This window comes from Xyrauchen texanus, chromosome 14 (genome assembly GCF_025860055.1).
Source record: "Xyrauchen texanus isolate HMW12.3.18 chromosome 14, RBS_HiC_50CHRs, whole genome shotgun sequence".
In the NCBI taxonomy this organism is placed as follows: domain Eukaryota; kingdom Metazoa; phylum Chordata; class Actinopteri; order Cypriniformes; family Catostomidae; genus Xyrauchen; species Xyrauchen texanus.
This window is the reverse complement of record NC_068289.1, coordinates 8,760,711-8,786,548: the sequence shown is the minus strand read 5'-3', so window position 1 is coordinate 8,786,548 and position 25,838 is coordinate 8,760,711. Positions and strand designations below refer to the sequence as shown.

Genomic DNA, 25,838 nt, shown 5'->3' with positions numbered 1-25,838 from the left:
GCACAGCGTAGCTCATTTCCCCAGCCAGAACATGAGAACATGTGTGCGGACATGACGTAATGATGCATGAATGAACGTCATAAGGCAGCGATTTTGTGCCAAATTTAACCCGACAGCTCAAAAAAACAAATCATTTTTATAAGCTTACCTTAGTGAATCGGGTGTACGATAAGGACATCGTTTTTAACACTGATTGTTGATGTGCTCAATCAATAATAGCAATTTGTTTTTTTTTTACCAAAACATATTACATATTAAGTTTGACAGTGTTATTAGGCAATTATGGACTTTCTTTTTTATCCATCACTTATTATAACTTGCTTGGTTTAACTGCTCATTAAGGAAATGTGTTTTAGAACAAAATCATAATATTACTGTCATTGATGACTTCAATATCTTCTGATATGAATCACTTTTTAGGATAAAAGAGCTTTTCCCTGGAACAGAAATTGAGATGTTTGCAGTCTTCGTTGGTGAATCACTGAAGAAGACCAAGACACGAGAGTTTGTGCCTTCCCAAGAGGAGATCATCGCCCTTCTAAACAGACGGGAGATGACGACCACTGTTTACTGCCATGGTGGAGGCTCCTGCAAGATTTCAATCAACTCTCACACTACAGCAGGAGAGGTACGGGACGCTTACAGCTTCTGATGCACAGAACATTTCACACAGCATAGAATTTATAACTATATTGGAGAAGTTAAAGGAATAGTTCGAGCAAATTCTGTCATTATTTATTCCGCCTCAAGTTGTAGCAAAAGTAGAGATTGTGTAGCATAATGTGTAGTATGCTGATCGAAAGGTGTTTTATTTCTTTGCTGTGTGCAGGTGGTAGAGAAACTGATCCGAGGCTTGGCTATGGAGGATAGCAGGAACATGTTTGCTTTGTTCGAGCATAACAACATGATCGACCGGGCTGTGGAGAGCAGGGTGACTGTGGCCGACTTGCTGGCTAAGTTTGAGAGGTAAAATTACGCCACAGAGTTGCCCACATTTACTCGTTTGTGTTTTGTCAGTTGGTCATTAAAGCTTTAATAACCCTAATAACCCCCAATATCCCTAAAACTTCACTACCAGTAAAATGTTTGGACACAAGTACTCATTGTTTATCATTACAGTTTTCCCCATTTAGAATATTAGTCATCAAATAACACAAATGGAAGAATGTGAATCTCTGCCACACTTTTTCTAGCCACACTTTGCCTACTGTATATTACAGCGTGTACTGAAGGAGTTCCCATGCATGCTTTTCCTTCACTATTGGGTCCCAAATATAAATAAATACATTTTGGGGTAATGAGTAAACATTGAAAAACTAATGTTTGTTGTGGCTGTTGTTTCTAAGACTGGCGGGAAGTGAGGTGGAGGAAGATGGCCAATGGAAGCTTTACTTCAAACTGTACTGTTTCTTAGATGTGGAGAGCATGCCCAAGGAAGGAGTGGAGTTTGTCTTCATGTTTGAGCAGGTCGGTAGTTTGTAGTTTTACCTCTTACCTCTATTATATCTATAATCTAATTCAAGTTACTGCACACTTACATTCTGTTTACAAAACTATGCAGCGTTTTGTTCTTAAAGGAATATTTTGTGTTCAATACAGGTTAAGCTCAATCAACAGCATTTGTGGCATAAATTGATTACCACAAAACTTTATTTTGACTCGTCCCTCCTTTTCTTTAAAAAAAGCAAAAATCTGGGTTCCAGTGAAGCACGTACAATGGAAGCGAATGGGGCCAATTTGTAAACATTTAAATATATTAAAATAATTCAAAAGTATAGCCACAAGACATAAACAATATGCTTGTTAACATGATTGTAGTTTGATAAAATCACTTATAAACCCTTATGTGTAAAGTTTTAGGCAATTTCACATTTTCGTTTCCACAAAGATATTATGCCGACAAACCCTAAAATGACTGGAAAAATTATGATTAAACAACTTTATAGTTGAGTTTTAACAGAAGAATTAATGTAAGTGCTTTTCTAAAATGATAAGCTTCACATTTCTGCCTTATCCTTCTCTGTAGGCTCATGAGTGTTTGATAAGTGGTCACTTTCCCGCCAGTGAGGACACCCTCCAGCACCTGGCTGCTTTACGCTTGCAGTACCTGTATGGGGACGTGTCTCGGGTAAACTGGAGCTTGGACAGCATCTACCCCACTGGCCGTCTGCGCAACCGCATACTTCAGTTTACTAAAGTGGGAGGCGCGGCCGGACCGGGACAAACCCTGGAAAGGAGGAGGACAAGCTTCTTGGATGGCACGCTGAGGCGTGGGCTGAAGACGGGCACCACGAGGAAACAGCGCAGCCTGCAGGAGGAGCAGATGCTGGAAATGTGGATCAAAGAAGAGACTTCAGCCACCAGGGCCAGTGTCATGGAGAAATGGAGTCGACTGCATGGTCTCGATCAGCATCAAGCAATGCTCAAATACATGAACATCATTAAAGAGTGGCCTGGGTATGGATCAACATTATTTGATGTGGAGGTAAGCACTGGAGACTGAAGCTGAAGAATAATTGAATGATTAAATTGTTAATTGAACTGAATTCAGAAGAACCTCCTCAACAAGAACTTCCTCAGCTAGCAACGCTAAATTACTAGTACATCCTAAAATAATAATGTCCCTAAAGTGCTAATCTGTTTGTGTGCTTCTGTGTGCAGTGCAAAGAAGGTGGTTTCCCTCATGATCTCTGGCTGAGCGTGAGTGCAGAGAATGTGTCTGTGTATAAGAGAGGGGAGGCCAAACCTCTGGAGACTTTTCCCTACGAACACATCATTTTCTTTGGAGCTCCTCACGCCAGCACATACAAGATCACAGTTGATGGGAGAGATATGTACTTTGAGACACCACAGGTAATACACTTCCTCTCATTTTAAATGTGAAGTGTGTAATTTTAGATTTAAAAAGTAACTTAGAATTTATATAATTAGTCATTTGATTACTTTTTAATGAAGTAATCGGTCAAGTAATCTGAGAATTTCTTGTTTCAGGTCGGAGAGATCACCAAAATAATGAAAGCCTACATCAACATGATAGTGAAGAAACGATGTAGTGTCCGATCAGTATCCAGCTTTGGAAGTAACTGGATCAGGTGATGGGTTCTATCCAATCACAGTCAAGAGTAAAGACTAGACATCCTTTGGAATGAAGACAAAACTTGGAAGGAATTCAACAGCATGGATGTGGACAGAAGAATATATGAGATGAAAGAAGAAGATTCGGGACCCAGTGAGAGGACAAACACAATATGTTTGTTCACCCTTACAAATAATGTGCATTTGTGTTGACAACCACCCCTTTAACAGTGTTCTAACTTGGCACTAGAATTTCTTTGAAGTAATTTGTTTGAATTTGGACCATTTGAGATTTCACTGTGGGTGGGGCTATCCAGTGCGAAATTACAGAAATAGAAACCAAGCGACCGGCAGTGGACAATGTCTTGTCGCTCATCGCTTGTTCCCATTGGTCAGGACATAGAAAATGGCCACATTCACACTTTAGTTTCAGTACTCTTTAATTTAGCTTTGTATACACCTCTTATCCGCACTAGAACAGTGTTTTCCTCTATTAAATACAGAGCATTTCAAAAATGCTCTCCATAACCACATACCTTGGAAAACAATGATATTAGGAAACCAAAACGGATCAGTCTGGATGTGGAATAAGGGATAGCTTTTATCCATTTTCACTTTAAACGTATTGCATCAGGTTAGGACCTAGCGTAATGCTAGTTAGCCAGCAAATGTTAATACCTCAAGTCCTGAATGCTTTGTTCCTTTCTGTTTTCTGTTGGCTAATTTCAAGACTAAGTGGAAAACTCTTGTTGTGAAGTGTTTAAGTGAAAAGATCATTACAGGGTCTTAAACATTACATGCTAAAGAAAACAATGTTATATTGAGAGCCTTCAAAGAAAAATACCCTGAAGTGATTGTATGCATTGAAAATGTCAACAGCATTGTTAAGACTTGCCTATTTGCCTTACTTTGTACAAGGGCTGGTCTGTGGAGATTTGCATCTTATAGGTGGCTTTCTGTGTTACTGCTGATCATAAAGGAATTTGTTACAGAACCTTCTATCAGGTTCATCAGGTTAAGAGAATGATAAGAGAAGTTTTTTCTCAGAGAATCAATGCCTTAATGTCTTGCCGTTTTAATCCCCATGTATTGTGCATAAAAAGCTCTGGATTGAGCTCAGGTACAGTATAAATGAAATAAGATATAAGCAATATCTCAACATTTCAGTGCATAGCAACAAGAGAAGAGGCTGGTCTTTCAGGAAATATTATCTGGAATTCCACAGTATTGATATATTGATTGTGAAAATCTGTGACACTCTTTGTGCTATTTCATAATGCAAAAAGGTCAGTTGTAAATTATTTTTGTCGAGAAATACTTTTTAGTGTTTGTTTAGAGATGTTTGTCTTTTTAAGGAAGCCTACATGTAACTGAAGGACGATTATTGTGTGCCTAAAAGAGAGTGTATAATTATGGGCGGGCTGGGTATTTATTCTGTGTTTGTGTTATTGTATGGATGTTGATGTTGTGTTGATGGCATTTTGTGACCTGTATATAGACTCTCTTCATCAATGATGTACATTAACACACAGTGATAACATTAGTGAAATGGGGGACGTTACTGTGTTATCTCATGCAACGTTCTGTTTAAGTTTGCTCCATTAATGAATATGGTCAGCTGCTGGTCAGCTCACAGAGTGCAGCCTCATCATTCATTATTAGTTTAGATTAAAAAATATTTCAGTTTATGTAGAGGTTGAAAGTCACAAATGTTTCTTTTTTTGTAACTGGATTTACAAAAGTCTTTAATAAATTATTTCAATTCCAATTTGCTGTGGATTATTCGAAAGAGTTGTCAATGAACTTAATTCTTTGCCAATTTATATTTTATATGAATGATTGGCTGATGCCGAACTTTTAAAGGGGGTTAAATATGGCCAGGGCATTTTCTTTACAGCATTTGTAAGAATCACCAACTGTACCCCACTAAAGGGACAAGCATTAAAGGGTTAGCTAACTCCAAAATGTAAATTCTCATACGGTATCATTTACTCACCCTCATGCCATCCCAGATGTGTATGACTATCTTCTACTAAACACAAATTAAGATTTTTAGAAGAATATTTCAGATCTGTAGGTCCATACAATGCAAGTGAATAGTGACCAGAACTTCAAAAGCTCCAAAAAAGGAGATAAAGTCAGCATAAAAATAATCAATCAGACTCCAGTGGTTTAATCCATGTCTTCTGAAGGGATCCAGTTGGTTTTGAGCATAGGTGTATTACGGACAGGGCCAGTGCCCAGGGGCCCCACTGGTACAAAAGTGCTGATCTAGAAACTTAAAGTTTGTCGAGACAAACTATAATGTTGGTTTGACGAAAACTTTTTTAGAAAGTTTAAAGTAGTTTTAAATGCTTGAAGTTATAAATGTTTACATGTCTTACAGTAAAAGAAAGAAAGAAAGAAATATTATAATGGTAGCCAAGCTGTAGGGCCCTTGCAAACAGAATTTACAATAAAAGCTTGATTACACTTCCTATCCACAGTTTTCTTGAGCAACCACTTGGTTGACCAATGAGCAACCAATGATGATTCTAATGGCCTGCTTTGTATTTCTGAGATACCAAGTAAAAATTAACACATCAAGCGATCCAGAGAAGAACAATTACCATTTAAGTGTTACTTGGCATAAAACTTCATTTCAGGCGTAACTGGTGCCATTGTTGGCTGTCATAAAAACTGATATAATTAATTATATCAACGTAACTTATATCAGACCACCGCTTCATATCATCTACACACTCAGGTAAGGCACTGTCTATAAAAATTGTTTTATCTCGAATCTGTGAAGTATCGGCAGGTTTGAATGAACAATTTTACAAATGTAATACCTTAAACATTGCTTTACCCACTAAGAATATACACAGATGCAAGAAAAAAACACAGGAGGCTGGAAATTGAAAACAGTCCAATGGTGGAACACTTCCACATTTAGGAAAAAGGTAGATTGCGCCATCTAGTGCTCTGCTCATGCATCAAGCTCTAGGAAGTGTAATCAAGCTTGAAATCATGATCGTGCCTAGAGACTGCAATGACAAGGTGTATGGTGAAAAAGAAGTTATGTTTTGGTCTGTTTTCACCCAAAACCAACTTGATCACTTCAGAACACATTGATTAAACCACTGGAGTCTTATGGATAACTTTTATGCTGACTTTATCTCCTATTTCTGGCCACCATTCACTTGCATTGTATGGATCTACAGAGCTGAGATATTCTATTAAAAATCGTGTTTGTGTTCAGCAGAAGAAAGAAAGTCATACACATCTGGGATGGCATGAGGGTTAGTAAATGATGAGAGAATTTTAATTTTTAGGAGAACTATCCCTTTAAGTGGAAATTATATGCATTGAAAATCGCTAAAAGAACCTAAAAGCAGATCAAAATGTGAAAATGTCAAGATTTCACGACAGTTCTAACCAAATACTGAACAATTATATATGTTGTTTGTTTGTTTTTAATATTTGAAATTGTCCTACGTGATCTCATGTTCTCTTGTGTGTGACTTGTTTTTGTTTTTTAATAAATAGACATTATTGTTTGTGGGAAAAACAACTTTTAATGAGCACCTCAAATCCTCTTTAACCATAAACCGGGATTTTAAAACGGGGAGGTTCTTGCTAAATCGCCTTGCAGTTTTCAGTTCTCCCAGCAAACACATGACCAACCCCAGAAATCAAACACAGATCCGCTACGATCGCTAACATGATCCCACCTCGGGCTTTTCTGGTGTCCTCTGTTTTCTTTGCTTTCAGTTGTGCTGTAGTTTTAGCTCAGACGACAAGTCCAGTAACAAGTAAGTGAATCTGTTCTTGTGCTTTTTCACCTTTCAGAAGCTTTTGAACAGTAGACATGCTGAATCTGTGGTTGGCTTAATACATAGTGAGCTGCCTACCAAGACAGCATTCCGAGGCAACGCAGGTTAAACACTCGCGCGAGTGAGGCCCAGATATGCTGTCTAGGTAGGCAGCTCACAGGGCTTTGAGACACATCAAAAGTTTTTGAAGTTAAACTGTGTTGTTAAACCGTTACTGCATATCGTCTGTTTTCTTGGAAAATGGTTTAAAAGTAAGTAATGCATAACTAGACAGTTTGACGAAAATGTAACTTAAGTGGAAGTCAATTCCAAGACTGAAAGATTAGAACAAAACAAAGACGGAAGATGTTAATTGTTTGTAAAGATATTTTTTTTATATAAAGATAAGTTACTTCGTGTTTTACGTGTTAATATGAATAGGTAAATTTTCCACAGTGTTATGCAATAAAATAAAGCCAAATGCATGAGAGACTCGTGATTGCCCTGTTTAAATCATATGACAGACTATAAAATATGTTGTAAGACATTACAAAGGAATATAATGTTTTGTATTGGAGTCTAGAAAGGTCATAGTTTTTCAAGTTTTCCTAGATTAAAATTTGGATAAATAAAATAGCTAGATAAGGTTTTAGGAATAGTTTTTAAAGGAAAACACATAAATAAATAAAAAGATAATCTAATACACAGTATTGCAATGTTTGACGCACAATAGAGTCTGTTAGACGTAGAACACAATCCGAAAGGTCTTTTTTCTTTTTCTTTTTTGTAATAACAGTTTTCAGGATATATCCCTAAAGCTGTGTTCTTTTCACACAGACTGCACTATAAAATCCAACTCAAGTTGTGAGGAATGTCTGAAGATTGTTTCAGTAAGAAACTCATATTTTCAACATAAATGATCAAAATAGTAGACTAGAGGAATGACTTGTTTGTTATTCAACATATTTTACTGTATAACATGGATGTGCCTGAGTGTGATGGGGTGTTTGTTTGTGTGTGTTATTGATCTCTTTTTTTACAGTGTTTGTGGTGCATCTCAAACCAGAAGTGCATTGACTATCCAGTGAAGAATATTCTACCGCATCATAGTTTGTGCCCCCTCACAGATGCACGATGGGGAATGTGCTGGGGTAAGACTGATACTAGCAAACAACAAGAAACCTGTTTCTGTCTAATGGCTGTAACTTGTGCATTTATTATATTATAAAAAGTTTAGAACAGTTTTACATCACATTTGTAGTTCATAACTTCAATTAATTTTTCATTGTGACTATATAACTTCATTTACACTCTTACGCCAAGACCTATTAAATCATGCTGCATTTATTAGTCCTTGCTAGACTAAATAAATGCCATTTATTTCATGTTTCTGATAACAAGCAGTGAATCTTGGTCAGCATTGATCACATCATTTCTGTGTTGTTTGAATCACAGTGAATTTTCAGGCTCTCATCATTACCATGTCCGTGATTGCGGTGGTGATCATCATTGCCATATTAGTCTGCTGCTTTCGGTGCTGCAAATGTGAAAATATTGGGTAAGCTGAAAACCATGGCTTGCAAAGTCTGTAATCACAGGAGGGCTGTAAAGGGATTTGCATATATACACTCACTGAGCACTTCGATAGCAAGACCTGTACACCTATGTATTTATGCGATTATCTAATCAGCTAATCATGTGGCAGCAGTAAGGAGCATCAGTTAATGTTCATATCAACCATCGGAATGAGGAAAAAGATTTTGACCATGGCATGATTGTTGGTGGAGTATTTCTGTAACTGCTGATCTCCTGGGATTTTCACGCAAACTGTCTTTAGAGTTTACTCTGAATGGTCTACAAAAAACATCCAGACTGAAATGCCTTGTTGAGGAGAGAGGTCAATGGATAATGGCCAGACTGGTTTGAGCTGACAGAAAGAATACAGTAACTCAGATAACCACTCTGTACAATATTAATGAGCAGAATAGCATCTCAGAATGCACAACATGTCGAACCTTGTGGTGGATGGGCTACAACAGCAGAAGACCACATCAGGCACTTTATTATGACTATAGTGTTCCTAATTAAGTGCTCAGTGTGTGTATTTACCATAATAATGTATAAATCTCAAGGAAGAGATTTGATATAATGAAATTATTTATAGCTATTAATTACAAATGACTTCAAAATTGGAGCACAATACCAGCTACATGAAACAAATTTCTTGTTTATTTAAAGGTCTAAGAGGGCTGAAGAGCGAATGGAGAGTCAAACTCATCTCAGAAAGTTTCGTAAAGAGGAAAGGTATGATTTTGTTTTGTTTTAGGAAATACAATGGCTGTTGCTGTTATTAGCAAATCCCCCTAGCTCCTGTGTTGTGCCAGTAAGCATTCAGCATGACTGATTTAATTCAGCTGAAAGTCAATTTATGTTTTATTAGAAATTGCTGTAACATTCCAATGCATGTCACTTTAATTAGTGTGTTTGCTTGTTTCATTATTTTGATGGGGATTGAGAAGACCAATGAGCAGGTCATTTTAACTATTGTCTTAGAAAGGATATCATATTTTTCTTCATTTATTTGCAGGAAAGCAGAGATGAGGCAGAGACATGATGAAATCCGATCGAAATATGGTAAGATTTCTGTCAACGCTCTGCTCAAAGTTAATATAATTTCAACTTTGCACCCATTACCACTGAGCTTTCACAGCATCAGCTAATAATAACTGGACAGATCGGATGAAGTATCATTACGTGGGCAGTGCCAGCGCTAAAAGCAGAACAAGATGTTGGTTGTTTTCGAAATGGCATACTACCATACTACTCTTACTAATTCTTTTATACATAGAAATGACAGAAGCAGTAAGAGTAGTATGAGTAGTATGCCATTCTGGACATGACCACTGTCTTCAGCACTTTTCATGTGGAGGTCAAAGTGGCGCTTGATGCCCTGACGTGAATCATGTGAATTCCATATCCAAAGTGTACAGTATGGCCACAGTCTGCAGAATTAATATTGTGGAGGATGAGATTTTAAGAGATGTAATGCCCATTGCAATGAATATACAACATATGTGGGGACTAGTTCTTTCAATTAGTCAAAGTCCTACTTAGAATTTGGGAAACGTTTAATGTTACTTGCAGTGGTGCTATTTGCACTACTTACACTGTGGAAGGCTTTGTTTTGAAAATGTTAATAAAGCATTTTTATTACATTTCTTTTTTTTATGCAAATATGCATTTTGACAGTAAAATAAGTGTATATAGAGTCAGCTATCAAATTACAGCAACTTCAAAATCTGCGATTAATCACGATTAAAAATTTTAATTGTCTGACAGCACTAATTTTGAATAGCTCTTTATTATTATTTGCTTATAATTTTGACTTTGCTCACTCTGTTGCAGGCTTGAAAACGGATAACCAATACTCCAGATTTGAAAACAGCTAAGAAAATTGCTCTGCTTAAATGCTCCACTAAGTTTTCTTTGACATCACTCCTACTGTAAAAAATAATGGATATCCTTCCATACAGCACTCCTTCTTTCTTTGAAATGTACTGATTGTACTGGTTTCCAAGGCAACCAGTTACTAGCTAAACACACACATATGCATTGTTTGCATTGGCTTGACATGTGTTTCTTTCATTGCAGCCATGTTGAAAGAATTTTCCCCCAAAAAATAACATTTTAATTGTGTCTGCGTTGATCCAACATATTTTTTCCTGAGTTGGTCAGCAACATATGTAAAGAGTTTGCCTTACTTGTCTCAGCAAACTTTTTGGCTTTGTAGCTTTCTACTTATATGTAGAGTTGCTTGAACTTTCCTTGAATATATATGAAAAAACTGCTGTGCTATAAGCCAGTGTGCTTTATAGATTTCCTACACATTACAATGATTGTACACACACACACATTGATTTATTACTTCCTTTTTGTTAGCTTGTTGATAGTAGAATTTATCTCTGTGTTGCATGTATCAACATTTTAATCACTAGCTTATTGTAATTACCAAAGAGTTGAATTGTCAATGCAATAGGAATAAAATCACAAATTCAAATGATCTAGGGATAAAGAAAGTATAAATAAAATTGAATACAGTGCATTTGTTTGCTGTACATTACATTTGAACTATAAGAAATAAACAAATAAATATTGGTTATAGTAAATTACAATATCAGCTATGATACCATTATTCCACCTAAAATATTACATAATATAACTCAAACTACATGAACAAATATGCATTTGTTTGTTTATAAATGGGCCTAATCCATCACAGATAATTAAACACAAATATACAGCGCTGCTCAGACTGAAAGTGCCATAAATATTAAATAATACAACATTAGCATGTCAGTATAGCATTAATAGCATAATTGGTAAATAATAACTAGCTTAAAATCATTTACCATAATGTTCTGATGAGATCAACTTTACTGTCTTTATATTTGGGATCCCAGAGACCCCAATGATTGATGTGTAAAAAAATATATAGTAGTTTGTTTCAAAATTAAATTCGAATATCCTTACATGCTATTTTATATAGCCCTCTGACGTTATCAAACCTATTTAACATATTAATGAAGCATTATCCATCTGTTGTACCACAAATAGTCAAAGTATGCACTTCTCAAAAATGTGATGCTGTTTGGGGTAAATTTGAGCACAATGTACAGAAATAAAACAAACAAATCAAAATTGATAACTGGCTGTTGTAATAGATAACCTTTATCTTTTATATTTTTTAATTTTTCACCAACCAGAAAAGCATCAGAAAATTAATTGCATTTAATCATATTTTTATGCTTGGGGACTTCATACAAATGTAATGTTTTTAATGGAGTGGTGGATGTTATCATGTTGAAATGTTGTTTATAATTAGTTCTCATAAAATTACAAAAAATAATAAATTATCAACCACATGTTTATGTTAAAACGCTTTTAGGGAGTCTCTTAGTTCCCAAACAGAACATGAGGGCTAATCACGTGGTTCCACACTGTCCAATGAAACGGATGAATCCGGTTTGCGCGTTCCGCTGGGAATCACGTGGTTTTTATCGGTCCAATCAAAATGGACGAATCCAGTTTGCGCGTTCTCGGTAAGCGCGGGGAAGACAGCGGCGTATTGTAGCGTAGCACGGCGCGCTCCACTTGTGTATTCATCCACATTGCTGGGAGAATCTACAATTTCCTCTAAAAATGTCAGAAGAGAAGCCTAAGGTAAGGATAGAAGCATGTCTCTTTGTCCCTAGGTCATAAAGCTATTTTGAAACGAGCATAGTGAATAATAATAGATTGACTGGATGCTGCACTTTATAAGTGGTTAGGGGGGAAACAAAGCAGCGGTTTGAGGATTTTGCGCATGTGGCCAATGCCATGTGTGTTTAACTAAAAGCCGTTCATTCAGCTGGATTGCGAATCACTGCATCTGTGGTTGTTAACTGTTCATCCTTCATTCGTTCATCTGTTCGCTTCATTTTAGTTTCAGCATGATGCTTAGATTGGCTTTTTTGATTGCGGTTAGTTGCTTCAACTTTGCGCCAAATGCGAATGCTTTGAAAGCGTTGCTGTTTTTGCAATGTCGCGCGATTGTTAACGTTGCAGCACTTTCCTAACAGTAGTTTAGCAAATACAGATGACATGAACTCAAGTCTGGTTGTTTTCAACATCATTCAGCTCTCAAAACGTGTTATTTAATATCACAAGTTCATCTGATGTTTAAATAAGGAAGATGATTAAAGGGATATTTCACCCAAAAAAGAAAAAGATATCATCGTTTACTCGCCCTCACGCCACCCCAAATGTGTATGATTTTCTTTCTTCTGCTGAAAATGAAGATTTTGTTTTGTTGAAAAACATAGCTCTGTAGGTCCTTACAATGCAAGTGAATGGTGACCAGAAATTAAGGTTCAAAATGCACACCTAGGCAGCATACAAGTAATCCATAAAACTCCAGTAGTTAAATCCATGCCATCAGAAGTGATGCAATAGGTGTGGGTGGAAAAACAGATACATATTTATGTTTTACTCAATCTCAGTTTCACTTTTTTTTGCTGATTTCTTTGTGCATATCGGCACCTACTGGGCATGGAGGAGAATTTAGAGCAAAAAAGGACTTAAATAATGATCTCTTTTTTTCATCCACACCTATCATATCACTTCTAAATATATAGATTTACCACTGCAGTCTTATGAATGAATTTTATGCTGCCTTTATATGCTTTCTGGAGCTTTAAAGTTCTAGCCATCATTTACTTGCATTGTATGGGCCTACAAAGCTCAAATCAAAGTTTTCTTTTCATACTTTTGCTATTGATATATTTTAACCACACTGTCTGTGCATTTAATTTTAGGAGGGTGTAAAGACTGAAAATGACCACATCAACTTAAAAGTGGCGGGCCAAGATGGCTCTGTGGTCCAGTTCAAAATCAAGAGGCACACCCCCCTCAGCAAACTGATGAAGGCCTACTGCGAAAGACAGGTACGACTACAGATTGAGTGCTATTTGTCAAGCAAGCAGATCTGCAGACACATTCAAGCTTTGTCGGATCATTAGAGTTTATAACTGAAACTTGTGTAAAGATCTGATCATGTTCAACTTTTTTTTAAATATATTTTCAGGGTTTATCCATTAGGCAAATAAGATTCAGGTTTGATGGACAGCCAATCAATGAGACGGACACACCTGCACAGGTTTGTCCCCTTTTTTCCCAATTTTTTGGTACAAATGTGAACATATTTTTATAGTCTGATATAAAACATTTTCATTGATGTATTTTAGTCATTTAAAATCATGATTTCCAGGTCTGGGAAGGTCATGGAAATGAGTAAAACCTTAATTTAAAAATAATCTTAAATCGTGGAAATTTGTTGGACAAAAGGTGTAGGAATCAAATTATATCTGTGTAGGAACCCTATTATATCTATATATATATTCCTATCTATTAATGTATTCCAACAAGGTCCATTAAAATATTTAATGTTCTTTTCATGTCATCTGAATTTTCAGTTGGAAATGGAGGATGAAGACACTATTGATGTATTCCAACAGCAGACTGGAGGGTCCTGCTAAAGATTGCATGTGTGGACCGCTTGTTTGCTTGTGCACATCTTGACATCAGTTCCAGTGCGGTTCAGGGGTGAAATAGAAAAGCGTTTGTAAATCTAATATTAAGTTAATGGATTTTTCCCCTCTGTCTCAAACATCCAAGGACCTAATTTCCATTTTGCTGTGTTTTTCCCTGAACTGAATTGGACATGACAGTTGTTAATCTTATTTTTTTCCTTTTGGAATTTAACATGCCTTTTGTATGTTTTTGTTTTATCTACTTATGTTTGCACCTCCCCCATCTATTTTTATATTCTAGGAGGGAAGTTTTGTGAAAGACTGGATGTATGAGACTATTTAGGCATATGATTCCAAAAATTGAGTAAACCAAAACTTTAGGTATCCTTTTAATTGTCTGTTTCAAATCTCAACATTGCCGCATTGTGTTAGTCACATGCCTCAGGTTTGATAAAGGTCGATTGTGGATCATATGCTATAGATGTTTTTAATTTCTCTGAAGCTTTGATGCAGATGTCTATAAAGGTTTTCAGTTATTTGTTTTGAAGTCCAAATCTCAGAACAATATTCACAAGTGTTTCCCTTAAATTTTATTGATGGATATTTTGCCTTCTGCAAGTATAACTTCACTGTCTCTCACTCTCATTTACCTTTTCCAGCTTATCAAGAGTGTTAAACGCTATATTGGTGTAATCTTGATGCAATTCCACGTTAAATGCATGCCTAAGCAATGTGTAGGTTCTCTTGCGATTTGTGGAATGTCAGTGTTGTAGAGGGAAAGTTTCCTTTCTCTTGCCATCTCGCATTTGTACATTGTTTGCCCTTTATTATTGTATATAATAAATATAGTTTGATACTCCATTTGTATTGATGTATTAGAGTTGTTTTTCAGGCTGTGTAGAGATCAGTTAAAGACTGAAAAAAAACTTGCCACTAGATGGAGCAAAAGTGTTGTGGTAAAGGTTTTCACAAGCTTAATAAAAAAAAATGTATTTGGTCCAAACCGCCTTGCATACTTCACAACAAAATAAACAAGAGTTGTGTGAAGCTCTTAATTTATACTGGCCAGATTTAAAGATGATTAACTTAAAGCACACAGAAAATAATCATCCTGGAAATGCTGGCACTGCACTTAATAGCTTAAAGGGATAATTCACCCAAAAATGAAAATTCTCTCATTTATGCACCCTCATGCCATCCCAGATGTGTATGGCTTTCTTCTACAGAACTCACAGATTTTTAGAAGAAAATTTCAGCTCTGTATGTCCTCACAATTCATGTGAATGTTGACCAGAACGTTGAAGAGCCACAAAGCACATAAATGCAGCACAAAAGTAATCCATATGCCTCCAGTAGTTAAATCCATTTTCGTTTCAGAAGCAGTATGATAGGTGTGTTTTTTCTTTTTTTTTTTACAATAAATTATCCTCCCTGCCCAGCAGGTGGCAATATGTAATAACAATGCCAATCAACAAAAACAAAAGAATGTGAAAGTGGAGATTTATTGTAAAAACCAAAAAAGCTTGGTAAATGGTAAAAAAAATCAATTTTTTAGAAGCTTATAGTAAAAAAAGAAATGTATCCGTTTCTCACCCACGCTTATATCACTTCTGAAGATACAGATTTGACCACTGGATTAATACCTGCTGCCTGAGTCAGTGTTTTTTGTGATTTGAACATGATGGCATGTGTGCTAGAGGTTCATAAAATGATATAGATATCTATTTGTCATATTTAAAATGGGCTGTTGCAAGAGCAAAGAAGACCATTAAAACCAAAAATAGATAGGACATAATAAATATATTTGGGATGTCTACTTGTTCATTATTTCTTCAGTGTTGTGCTTGAGAAATCTCTTCTCTGAATAGAAAATGAAAAAAGTAATTTCAGATCAGTGCTATATTTAGCCTTTTATACAAACATGCCCTTTTGTTTTAGTCTTATATGCATAGGTTTGACTAAAGACAAGAGTTAAGATACATATATAAAGGTAATAGATGAAGATAAAGAGATTTGAGAAACGATTACTGTATTCTGGATCACTAAAAGACTACCATAGAAACACAAGGCATATAACTTTAGGCACAGATTGTCATTTGATCTTTCATGGTAAAGTTGTTTACATTATATATATCAGATATGAATTTGTTTTAGCATAGGTAGTTAACCTTGAAATAAGGAAGGTTGATATTACATTATTAAGGGAATTACATGGTGGAAATTATTTGCACTCATTTTGGAACAAAAAAATAAATAAAAAATGGATGGCTTGATTTTATAAGTCAACAATTCAGTAACTATGTTAGAATTGGATTTGCATGGAGTAACTGTGAATGGGAGAAAATCTGGTGTTCTTGTATGGCACTTTAATATCAAAGTGATCTTTGTTTACATGTGGTCTGCTTGGGGACAAAACAGGGCTCCCGCTGTAGTAATGAGTGAGTTCGCAGTATGCTGGAAAATACCCCCTTGTACACTGTAACACATTTTGCAACATGTTGCTGTCTGCCATGTGATCAGAGAGTAAGAGCAGACAAGTGTGTTTATCCCAAGCGTATAACTTTGAAGCACTCAGTAATCCCATGAAAAGGCAGATGAATTACCTCCTGACCTGCCTGTACACGTGGAGAGTCACTGAGGGTACAAAGGGACATGTACCATCCCAAAGATGAAGCGTTAATGTAGCGGCTTGGAAAAATTATGCATCTTTTTAATTGGAAGATTCAAAAATAAAGGAAACTGAAGCACTGCAGATGTACAGACTCCCTAATGAAAAATATCAGTTGTATTGAATGGATCACACTCTGATAACAGATCATAAAATGCATATCTGTCAAAAGGGAGGAGAAAACTTTATCAATGTCTCTTGTTGCATTCAAAGGCCATGCGTCCAATCAAACTGCATTTTTGTATTTTGGCACAAATTCATCTGTCACTTGATGGAAGCTAGCCACATTAGGTAGGTGCCAATATGGACTGGTTGCTTGCCTCTCATCTTCAACAATCCAAACAATGCAAGGTAAAATAAACTACAACCCAGACTGCATTAAAAGTGCTCTCAGTAACGTCATTTTGGATTTACAGTGACACCAAGTGGCTTGGATGCAGCATCATTCAAAATCAATAGTTTTCAGTTAGCAATGCCACTGTAGAAATTCCCTATTCATGGTCAGCCATTATTAATTTAATCTATGAATGAATGTGTCCAATAACAGGGCGGCTACTGGGGTGAAGCCAGTAGTATTTGACTGGTCATGTGATTCAAACATGGCCATCCCCATAAGGGGCACCTCTCCATGTAGAATAAACATCTTTCATAAGGTTACCGATATGACTGGAGTCTTCATCACATGTAAGTTGTCATGATTTTATACATATGTTTCAAAATTACTATTCATTTCTTTAGAAGTAAAGTTATTTTAATAAGGAAAAAATGAGTGCATCTTTAAATATGGGTTATTGTATGTTTGGTACTGTGTTGTGTCACAACATGATGTCCAATGTAAAATCAGGCAATTGAGAACCACTGAGCTACCTTGGTTTCAGATAAGACCGAATTTATTTTTCCTTCAATAATCTTTTTGCATTACAATCAAAGGTAAAATCACTGCAACAATGTTTCCTCAGGCCTACAATCAAGTGCACCTTATACTTTAGACGTTGTCTCTTTTTCAGTGGATTTTAGATCAGAGTTTAAATCTATTCATGCATTCTCCTTCTGAGTTCTTTTTAGCATTCGTCCTATCTGATGGCTTCTGACAAAGGCCATGTGATGAACTGCATTAGATAAAAGTTGTCTTCAATGGTAGCAGGTGAAGGGATGTGAACCTCTTACAGCCCACATCAAGGCCTAATAGGATATTGACTCACATTAAAGGGCTGAAGAGCATGTTGGAAAATGCCACAGCATTCTTCATCCCTTCATGTGAATGATGGTGTTATTTGATATGTGCAGGTGTTTGTTACACTTATAAAGATTAAAACTTTAATGATACATGTTGGCCTTTTGCAAAACAACATCAACTAGTGTAATAAAAAAGAGAGAGGGAGAGAGGGAGAGGGAGAGGGAGAGCTTCCTTGATTCCTACTCTATTCCAATACATAATGTTGTTCTTATTGCTTGTGTGAAGGATTTGAAGTCTTATTGTGGAGGACAAAAATTAAACTGACAGCACAATTTTTCAGTTTTAATATACAGTATGTCATTGTCGTTATAAATGTGTTACATTGATTTAAATTAATTGAGTTTTACAAGCAGCCTGTAGGTGGCGCATAACACTGAAATTATGGGGAAGTTACGTTCTGGCATATATGGCAAAAACCGCCTCAGAACGCTGCAAATCTTCTCTTCTCGTTATTTTCTGCAGTTACAATGTGATCCTCCCATGTTTAAGACCGGTAACACTTGCCACTTGTTGATGTTCCAGATCCCTGTGATCGTCTTTTTTCCCATAAAACACAAACGATGTTATGCAGATTATTAGATTCAGTCACCATTAAGGATGTAGCGGTTTCAATGACATTATTCAGCAACGCCTCTTTTCAGCGCCCCGCGCTTCCTTTGTTTGTCTCTTAAGCTCCGGTTTGCATTGAAGCTACTGCGTGTGGGAGCACAGAAAGTATTTTTCACCAAGAGTTGAGTGGTGTGAGTCTACATCCGCCATTTACTATGCGAAAATGCTTGTCAGGTGTTTTTTCTGTCTCTTACCATGTTCGTTTCTCCAAAAATGAGGTCAATTGGACCTGTTAGACCACATTCGGACAGCTATATGACACAATGCACTTTTTCATGACAACCGTTAATTGTTATAGGTGTAGCTTAAATCTGCTTTATTTTTAGGTTTCAACTTAAACGTGTGTTAAAATATGTAGTTGACATGAAATTTAAAACTGTGACAGCTTGTATTATGTCACATGCAAGTGAAATAAAAAATGACATTTGTACTTTTTTAAATTAATTTGTCACCCCACATTTTTAAAAGTGGTTTGCAAATTTTAAAATGGTTGTAAACACTATGAAACTTTTCACGTGTGTGTGTGTTTTCAATATTTTGTCAATGGAACGATCCAAAACACGTTAAACAACTGTAAAACCCATTGAAGAGACTGTACATCTATCCCTCACAGCCTCATTGTCAATCCAGTCAAAATTCAAAGATGGCGCTGCTGTGAATAAGATCTATGCCTTGGTTTAAAGCATTTTATTCACCGTATTGTATATTTTTCGGAACTTTTAAATCCAAAGTTTAATTAAGACAGATTCGGCTACATTAACGCAGCTTAAATAAAATCTCTAAATTGCGACTTCCTCATTTTACATTCAATCGTCACACAAATGTTTAAGTTGATACATGTCTTTCGCAAGCACAGCACACAGATATGCCGGACCCTGAACATTTATTTCCCCCACTAAAATGGTTGAAGTCCGCAGTGTGGGAATACTTTGGGTATATGTTAATGACCTATGAAGCACCATCAGTGTTTCTCCATTATCCAACAGAAAGCGTTTATTTAAGCAGGAAACACTTCAAACCTGAGGCACCATCTCCGCGAGCAAGATGAATGAAAGTACAATATTTAACATACAATTAACATGCAGTAGGGAACATGTCTTTTTTGTTGTCGTCTAAATTTAGCTATAACTAAATATTACAATGCTACTAATATTAGCAATACATCTTAATACCGTAATACTGTGGTATGTTTTGTGACGGTTATCATATCATCATTGTCACCGTTGACTTTCATTGTATGGAAAAAAATACAATAGTGAATTGAGACTGAGGCTAATATTCTGCTTAACATCTCCTTTTGGGTTCCACAGAGGAAAGTTGTATGGGTTTGCAGCAACTTGAATTGTTCCAAATTCTACTTAAGGAGGGATATCATTACAGGGCTTTATATGTCCATGTATTTGTTTCAGTCTAGTAAAAGTATGCCCTTAGAAGCAACATCCCCCAGAGTGTCTAGTGCTGTTGCTGTAAATTGGAGAGTAACCTGTGGTCTGATCTCACTGGGGAATGCTGCTCTGTGTGAGCTGATGAGTGGTTCGTTGGTCTGATTAAAGGCTCTTGTTGCTCTGATGTGTCTCATGTGTCAGGTAGCCAACTATCAGTCTGGACCAGGACATAAACATGCTGACCTACATGCATTGTGTGCATGCATTCAGCAAGCAAATTCACAAGTATGATAAACCAGCCGTGTATGTGTGTGCGTGCATGTTCTAAAGACAGAAACAAACTTAAATAACTGCAGTTTTATTTGAATTTGGATGTGCGTTTCCTTACTTTTGTAATAAACAGTATACACATTTATGCAATTAATATCCATTTATGCTATTCTTCTCTGAGCAAAAGCATGTTTAGCCCTATACACCTTGCAATTTCAATGAAAATCTTGCTTAGTTTTAGTTTTTTTCCTGTCAAAATGCATTTATTTGCTTTTTAGGATAGAAGAGAAAACAATATGTAACAATATAACGTTTATTATCATTTTCCATGCAAAGCATTCCACAGTATAAAGATAGAAAATGCACTAAAATAACGCCAGTTCAAGTAACATTAAATATTTCCCAAAGTCCAAGTGGGAGGTTGACTATTTTAAAGAACTAGTCCCCCATAGTTTGCATAATCATTGCAAACTATTAATTATCATAAGCTCTAATCCTCCACAATATTAATCATATTGCAGTCTGTGGCTATATTCAAGTCAAGTCAATTTTATTTGTATAGCGCCTTTCACAACACACATCGTTTCAAAGCAGCTTTACAGAAGATCAGGCATTAACAGACGATAAAACTAATGTCTATAATCTCGATGAATCATCATTGTGTAATTAGATAAAATACAATTGTTTATCGTGTTTAAAAATAAGTAATTAAATAGTAATTGTATTAATAACCCCAGTAAGCAAGCTGAAAGCAACTGTGGCAAGGAACACAAAACTCCATAAGATGTTGATTAATGGAGAAAAATAACCTTGAGAGAATCCAGACTCACTGTGGGGGCCAGTTCCCCTCTGGCTAACATCATGAATATAATGCCAATATTTCTTATGTATAGTGCAAGTCATGGTTTAAAATTATTAAACTAAGTATGTGTTAAGGGTCAGTGTTTAAACATCGATTTTGTATGAACTGTAATATTAATGACTAATGTCTTTGAAGTCCAGCCTGGATTAACTGCAGAAGTTCACATAGGTGCAATTGTCCTTGTTAATTGGCTGATGAAGGGTTTTGTTGGCAATTGTTAGTCTATGTATTCCATTTCAAGATCGTAGTCCATCAATAGACCGAGGTGATGCAGGCAGAGATCAGGGATGTGAAACGCAGTTCAACCTGGCCGGTAATTTTGGTGAGGTTCAGTGTGGTCCATCCTAAATCCAAGGTTCAGACAATGGCATATGAAGTATCTCATGTCTTATGGTTAGAGATGGCATCAGTTAATCCTCTAAAGCCCATCATAATAGACTGAAGTGATGTTTGGCTGGCACCGGCTGCATTTAGTCATCAGCGACACGTAGCAGTGGAGTCCAACACGAAGCATGAATGCTGCTGGATCCAGTTGGTTCTGGTGACCTCAGGATAGGAGTCCCAAGGTTGAGACAGGGAAACAAATTAAATAATTTAAGCATAGATGTCATTCAATTTATTGCAGAGATATAAATCATGATAAATGTTTTCTGGTTTCATTGCTACAGCAATAATGAAGCCGCATTCATGATTCGCGTCAGGGCGTCAAGTGCCTCTTTGAACTTCAATTGAAAAGCGCTCCAGACAATGTGTCATTCTGCATTTTGGTGATTGTTAAGAATTAATGTGCTTCTGTGGTAATTAAATTGTGCCTTACATAGGCTGAAAAATACTTGATTTCTTTCACATGTCCCATCTGGGCTTATTTTGTACATCAAACAGCGATAAGAGCTCCTTCACTATCAGTTTCTCACTGACACGGAAGCGCTGTGTGTGTTGTGATGTTGTGTGTCAGTGTGATACTCCGGACGGACACATCACAAAGGTTCCGCCCTTCACACAAGTATTTATGCTGTATTAACGGTAAAAGCATTAATCGTAGTTAAGAAAAATGAACGTGTTAATTTTTTGAATTAACTGCATGCGTTAACACATTAAATCTGACAGCTCTACTTAAATACAAAGCCTATATTTATACAAACCAGTCACCCATAAAACCAAAAGTCACAACATAGTCTCATGAAGTTTTCACATTTTTACACAGCTTGAAAATTAATAAGTGTAAAGGGATCAATGGAAAGGAGGAGGCGAGAACCTTCTTTTCAACATAAATAATATTTAAATAATAAACTGAAACAAAGGACAAACACACACGACGGACATTTCCGTAAACTATCTCTCTCTCCCGCACGATCTGCAGTCGACCTTTATCCCTCTCTAAGGCTTGATTAGCCTAATACGGGACCGGGTGTGTAGGCTCACGATCCGGCCCCACCCTCTGCCCTGCCACATTCCTCCCTCGTTCTCTCAGGCTGGGGAGCCCCCAGCATGACGTACACCCCCTTTCCCTGGGGGAGGGCGTGCCCTAAACCCCGTCTGCTGGCAGGTCATCCCCGTCTACCTGGACGAGGGAGGGACAAGGAGGGAAACAGAAATAATTAAACTGGGGGTACTTCCTGTAACAGTGTAGTACCCCCCCAAAAAACACTGTAAAATTTAAAAGAGAGGGAAAAGGCCAATGCAGAGCGGCAGTGAGAGAGAGAGAGGTGAAAAAAAAAACTCTTACTCGCCAGTTCTCCGATACGCCGCAGCTTGTTCCTCGGCCACTCCTTCACCCTCTATTGGACGACCGCCACGCCTCTCCGGGCGGATCAGAGGCAGACCTCCAGCCCCTGGCGGACGGAACGCCCCGCCGCGTTTTCGGGGAACAGAAGGGGTCTCCCCCGCCCCTGGCAGTGGTTTTCCCGCTCCAGGCGGTCGGCAGTGAGCCCCTCCCCGCTCGCGGTCGGCGGTCTTAAACCGTGCCGCTTTCAGCGGCTGGTAGGCGACTCCTGCGCCCCTGGCAGCGGCCCTGACCGCTCCAGGTGGTCGGTTAGGAGCCCCTTCTCCCCTCGTCGGCCATGGTCCTCTCGGCGGCCATGGTCCTCTTCAAGGCGGCTGGGCTCCTCGTCCCCCTGCAGATGGCCGCGGCTGCTCCTTTGGGGTGGACGGTAGTGGCGAGAACTCTACTACGGCATATCCCTCCTCCTTCCCGGGTTTTTGGCACCAGTGTAAAGGGATCAATGGAAAGGAGGAGGCGAGAACCGGCCTTTCAACATAAATAATATTTAAATAATAAACTGAAACAAAGGACAAACACACACATGACGGACATGTCCATAAACTATCTCTCTCTCCCGCACGATCCTCTGCAGTCGACCTTTATCCCTCTCGAAGGCTTGATTAGCCTGATACGGGACCGGGTGTGTGCCCTCCGCCCTGCCACAATAAGTAACTACAATAAATACAACAATTATACTACTTGCTGCTGTTCGGTATAAGATTAGTATACTAATACTGGAAGGTTATACTATCAAATCACTTTATTGTCACTCAACCATATACAAGTGCAACAGTGGGTGAAAGTCTTGGGTGCAGTTCCGAGCAACATAGCAGTCATGACAGTGATTAAACATATACCAATTTACAATAAACATCAGATTTACACAACACAATTTACATTTACTAGTAATAGTACATATATATATATATATATACATATATATAGTATAAATATATTTCATAATATTTGTCTTGTTTTTAATTTTTAAATGTTTTTTTTTTTTTCTACTGCCTTTCTTGCCTCTTCAGACATACAACACCCTGCTGTGGCGATACTGCTACAGGCCTCATTCAGCATTATGCAACACCTCATTGAACACGTTTATCAGCCTGGTGATTAAATCAGCCAAGGATTTCCCCCATGCCCCTCATATTCTGTCCAAACACCCTGAGAATTTGATAGACCATCACAGAGCTCCCGGTGGTTATCTGCTACTGTAACTCTTTGGCTGCCCCACTTGCACTGAGGGGCCTTTAAGATATGAAGAGCCGTGGGATCAGGAAAACAGTGAACCTGATAAAGTATTTCCTGTGTGAAGCGCATTATTTGCCCTGCTGATTCTGACACACAGAGCTTGAAGAGTTATCAGATGGCCCCAGTCTGTGTCTTTGGCTGTCTGGCAGAGCCTGGGCACTGGGGTGGCAGATAGCATCTATGGCATAGCTGTGCTGGATGGTATGAACGTGTAGAGGCTTTGATTAGTCCCGAAATATTTTGCGATTTGACTGCATTTTAAACTTTATCTAACCTTTACCTGTGTGACAGTACATTTGCATGCACTTTAAAAGTTCAGGCTAAAACAATAATTTGTCTTTTTATAATGTCATGTAAATGCTTCAGTCCGACTGAAATCCTACCAGTCGGATTTTTGAGAAGTCGGACTAACTGACCTACAGTAGATAATGTGATTGTAGCTCGGCTCTGTCCACCATCTATACGCTTTAATTGAAACACAAGTGACCTTGAGGTTGCTCTATGTTTCGGAACATGCATTGCTCGCATGCGTCAAAAGACAGAGGCGACACGCGGCATGTATTTGACACTTCCTCGACTGACATCTTTCTTTCAAAGTTTCAATTACGCATTTTGTCATGTGTACTAGTTGGACAGACAGATGAAGTCTGTAGCTCAATACATTTCAAATTTTGTATGTGGCTTCTGTATGTGGAAGAAGTCATTTTGTATGTGAAGTATCTCCTTATTACCTCTAAAGAGATCTAAAATAGCTGGAGGGAGCTATCTACATTCCCTTTCATCTTAATGGCAGTTTACTCTACATAACAACTCTTTGCAGTAGACAGGGATAAACATATTTCATGCTGGAAAGAGCTCTCAAATAAACCAAGCTTTGGTAAAACATGTATATTTCTTTACATTTATATATTGCTTGCAAAATATGTTATTTAGTCAGAATATGACTACTTTTGAATGGTCATAAATGGTGAAACGTGTTTTATAACCTTAATTGTTCAATTACTAGGGCTGTCGATTTAATGCGTTAATTCATTGCGATTAATTTTAATGCCCCCGGATTGTAATAAGGAAGATTCCTGAGAAATGCAAGCTTGTAGTACCACCTGTTTACTCCAGAGGGCAGTACTTGTAATTTCAGCTGTGTTCTAAGTATTAAACTATATTTAATCAGACACCTAAATATTTTATGTTTATGATGCAACACACCCGAGAAGCTACACAAGCATGTCTGACGCTTGTTGAAATTGACGGGTCCTTAAACAAGCCCTCATAATAAATCTCCAACTGATTGACAAATTCACTTGTTAAATGGATTGTTGGGAACTGTATGCTAATGATTGACTTATGGTCAATAATATGGTAGTAAACAATACATTGTATTCTAAAGCAGTTTTTTGTATTGTCTTATCAATGTTTAACTCTTCTGCTACAAGAATGTAATGTATTTTAATTATCTGAAAGAAAAAATATATATAATCTATATATATATATACTGTATAGCTGTATAATTATTTCATCATTATATATTGAATTATTGTTATATGAGGGGCTTTCTCAGCAAATATTTGTATATGCGATTAAATGCGATTGATCGCGATTAATTAATCGGACACCATGTAATTAATTTGATTAAAAATTTTAATCGATTGACAGCCCTAGTAATTACACACAAATCTCACTGTGAATTTGGCAACAGTTGGTTGAAAGTTCTTTAGCTGAAATTCAGTGCTTAAAGTGGATGGGGGGAAAAAGGAGGTACTCTCTTTGTTAGTTTTATATTAAATATTTTTGGTAAATAAATGATACTTGGTTGTTGTTCACAAGATAAGTTTCTTTAAAAAGAAATACATTAAAG

General features: G+C 37.2%; 3 protein-coding genes across 3 annotated transcripts in view; all 3 read left to right on the top strand.

Moving 5' to 3' along the window:
- myo10l3 (myosin X, like 3) overlaps nt 1-4,837 on the top strand; it is a 95,989-nt gene extending 91,152 nt beyond the window's left edge. Inside the window, exons 35-40 of the mRNA XM_052142810.1 lie at nt 421-628; nt 830-966; nt 1,347-1,467; nt 2,027-2,485; nt 2,662-2,853; nt 2,992-4,837. Coding sequence (XP_051998770.1) covers nt 421-628; nt 830-966; nt 1,347-1,467; nt 2,027-2,485; nt 2,662-2,853; nt 2,992-3,096 — 1,222 coding nt within the window. The 3' untranslated portion in view covers nt 3,097-4,837. The remainder of the gene's footprint in view (nt 1-420; nt 629-829; nt 967-1,346; nt 1,468-2,026; nt 2,486-2,661; nt 2,854-2,991) is intronic.
- A 1,883-nt stretch (nt 4,838-6,720) lies between these two features.
- pttg1ipb (PTTG1 interacting protein b) lies at nt 6,721-10,972 on the top strand. The gene is made up of 7 exons (XM_052143060.1): nt 6,721-6,869; nt 7,707-7,759; nt 7,912-8,020; nt 8,325-8,427; nt 9,108-9,173; nt 9,457-9,503; nt 10,275-10,972. The coding sequence occupies exons 1-7, from the start codon at nt 6,779-6,781 to the stop codon at nt 10,316-10,318; spliced, it is 513 nt and encodes a 170-aa protein (XP_051999020.1). The 5' UTR covers nt 6,721-6,778; the 3' UTR covers nt 10,319-10,972.
- Nucleotides 10,973-11,914: 942 nt separating this feature from the next.
- On the top strand, nt 11,915-14,856 carry sumo3b (small ubiquitin like modifier 3b). Its single transcript, XM_052143061.1, has 4 exons — nt 11,915-12,089; nt 13,223-13,351; nt 13,492-13,563; nt 13,880-14,856. Exons 1-4 carry the CDS (start codon nt 12,069-12,071, stop codon nt 13,940-13,942), a joined length of 285 nt encoding a protein of 94 aa, XP_051999021.1. The 5' UTR covers nt 11,915-12,068; the 3' UTR covers nt 13,943-14,856.
- Nucleotides 14,857-25,838: the final 10,982 nt, after the last annotated feature.

Bases quoted from the DNA above. Each gene is read 5' to 3' on its own strand.
- pttg1ipb (XM_052143060.1), top strand. From the start codon at position 6,779: ATGATCCCACCTCGGGCTTTTCTGGTGTCCTCTGTTTTCTTTGCTTTC. The intron at 8,021-8,324 runs GTAAGACTGATA...TTTGAATCACAG, and splicing joins ACGATGGGGAATGTGCTGGG to TGAATTTTCAGGCTCTCATC. The intron at 9,504-10,274 runs GTAAGATTTCTG...ACTCTGTTGCAG, and splicing joins TGAAATCCGATCGAAATATG to GCTTGAAAACGGATAACCAA.
- sumo3b (XM_052143061.1), top strand. From the start codon at position 12,069: ATGTCAGAAGAGAAGCCTAAG. The intron at 12,090-13,222 runs GTAAGGATAGAA...ATTTAATTTTAG, and splicing joins TGTCAGAAGAGAAGCCTAAG to GAGGGTGTAAAGACTGAAAA. The intron at 13,352-13,491 runs GTACGACTACAG...ATATATTTTCAG, and splicing joins AGGCCTACTGCGAAAGACAG to GGTTTATCCATTAGGCAAAT.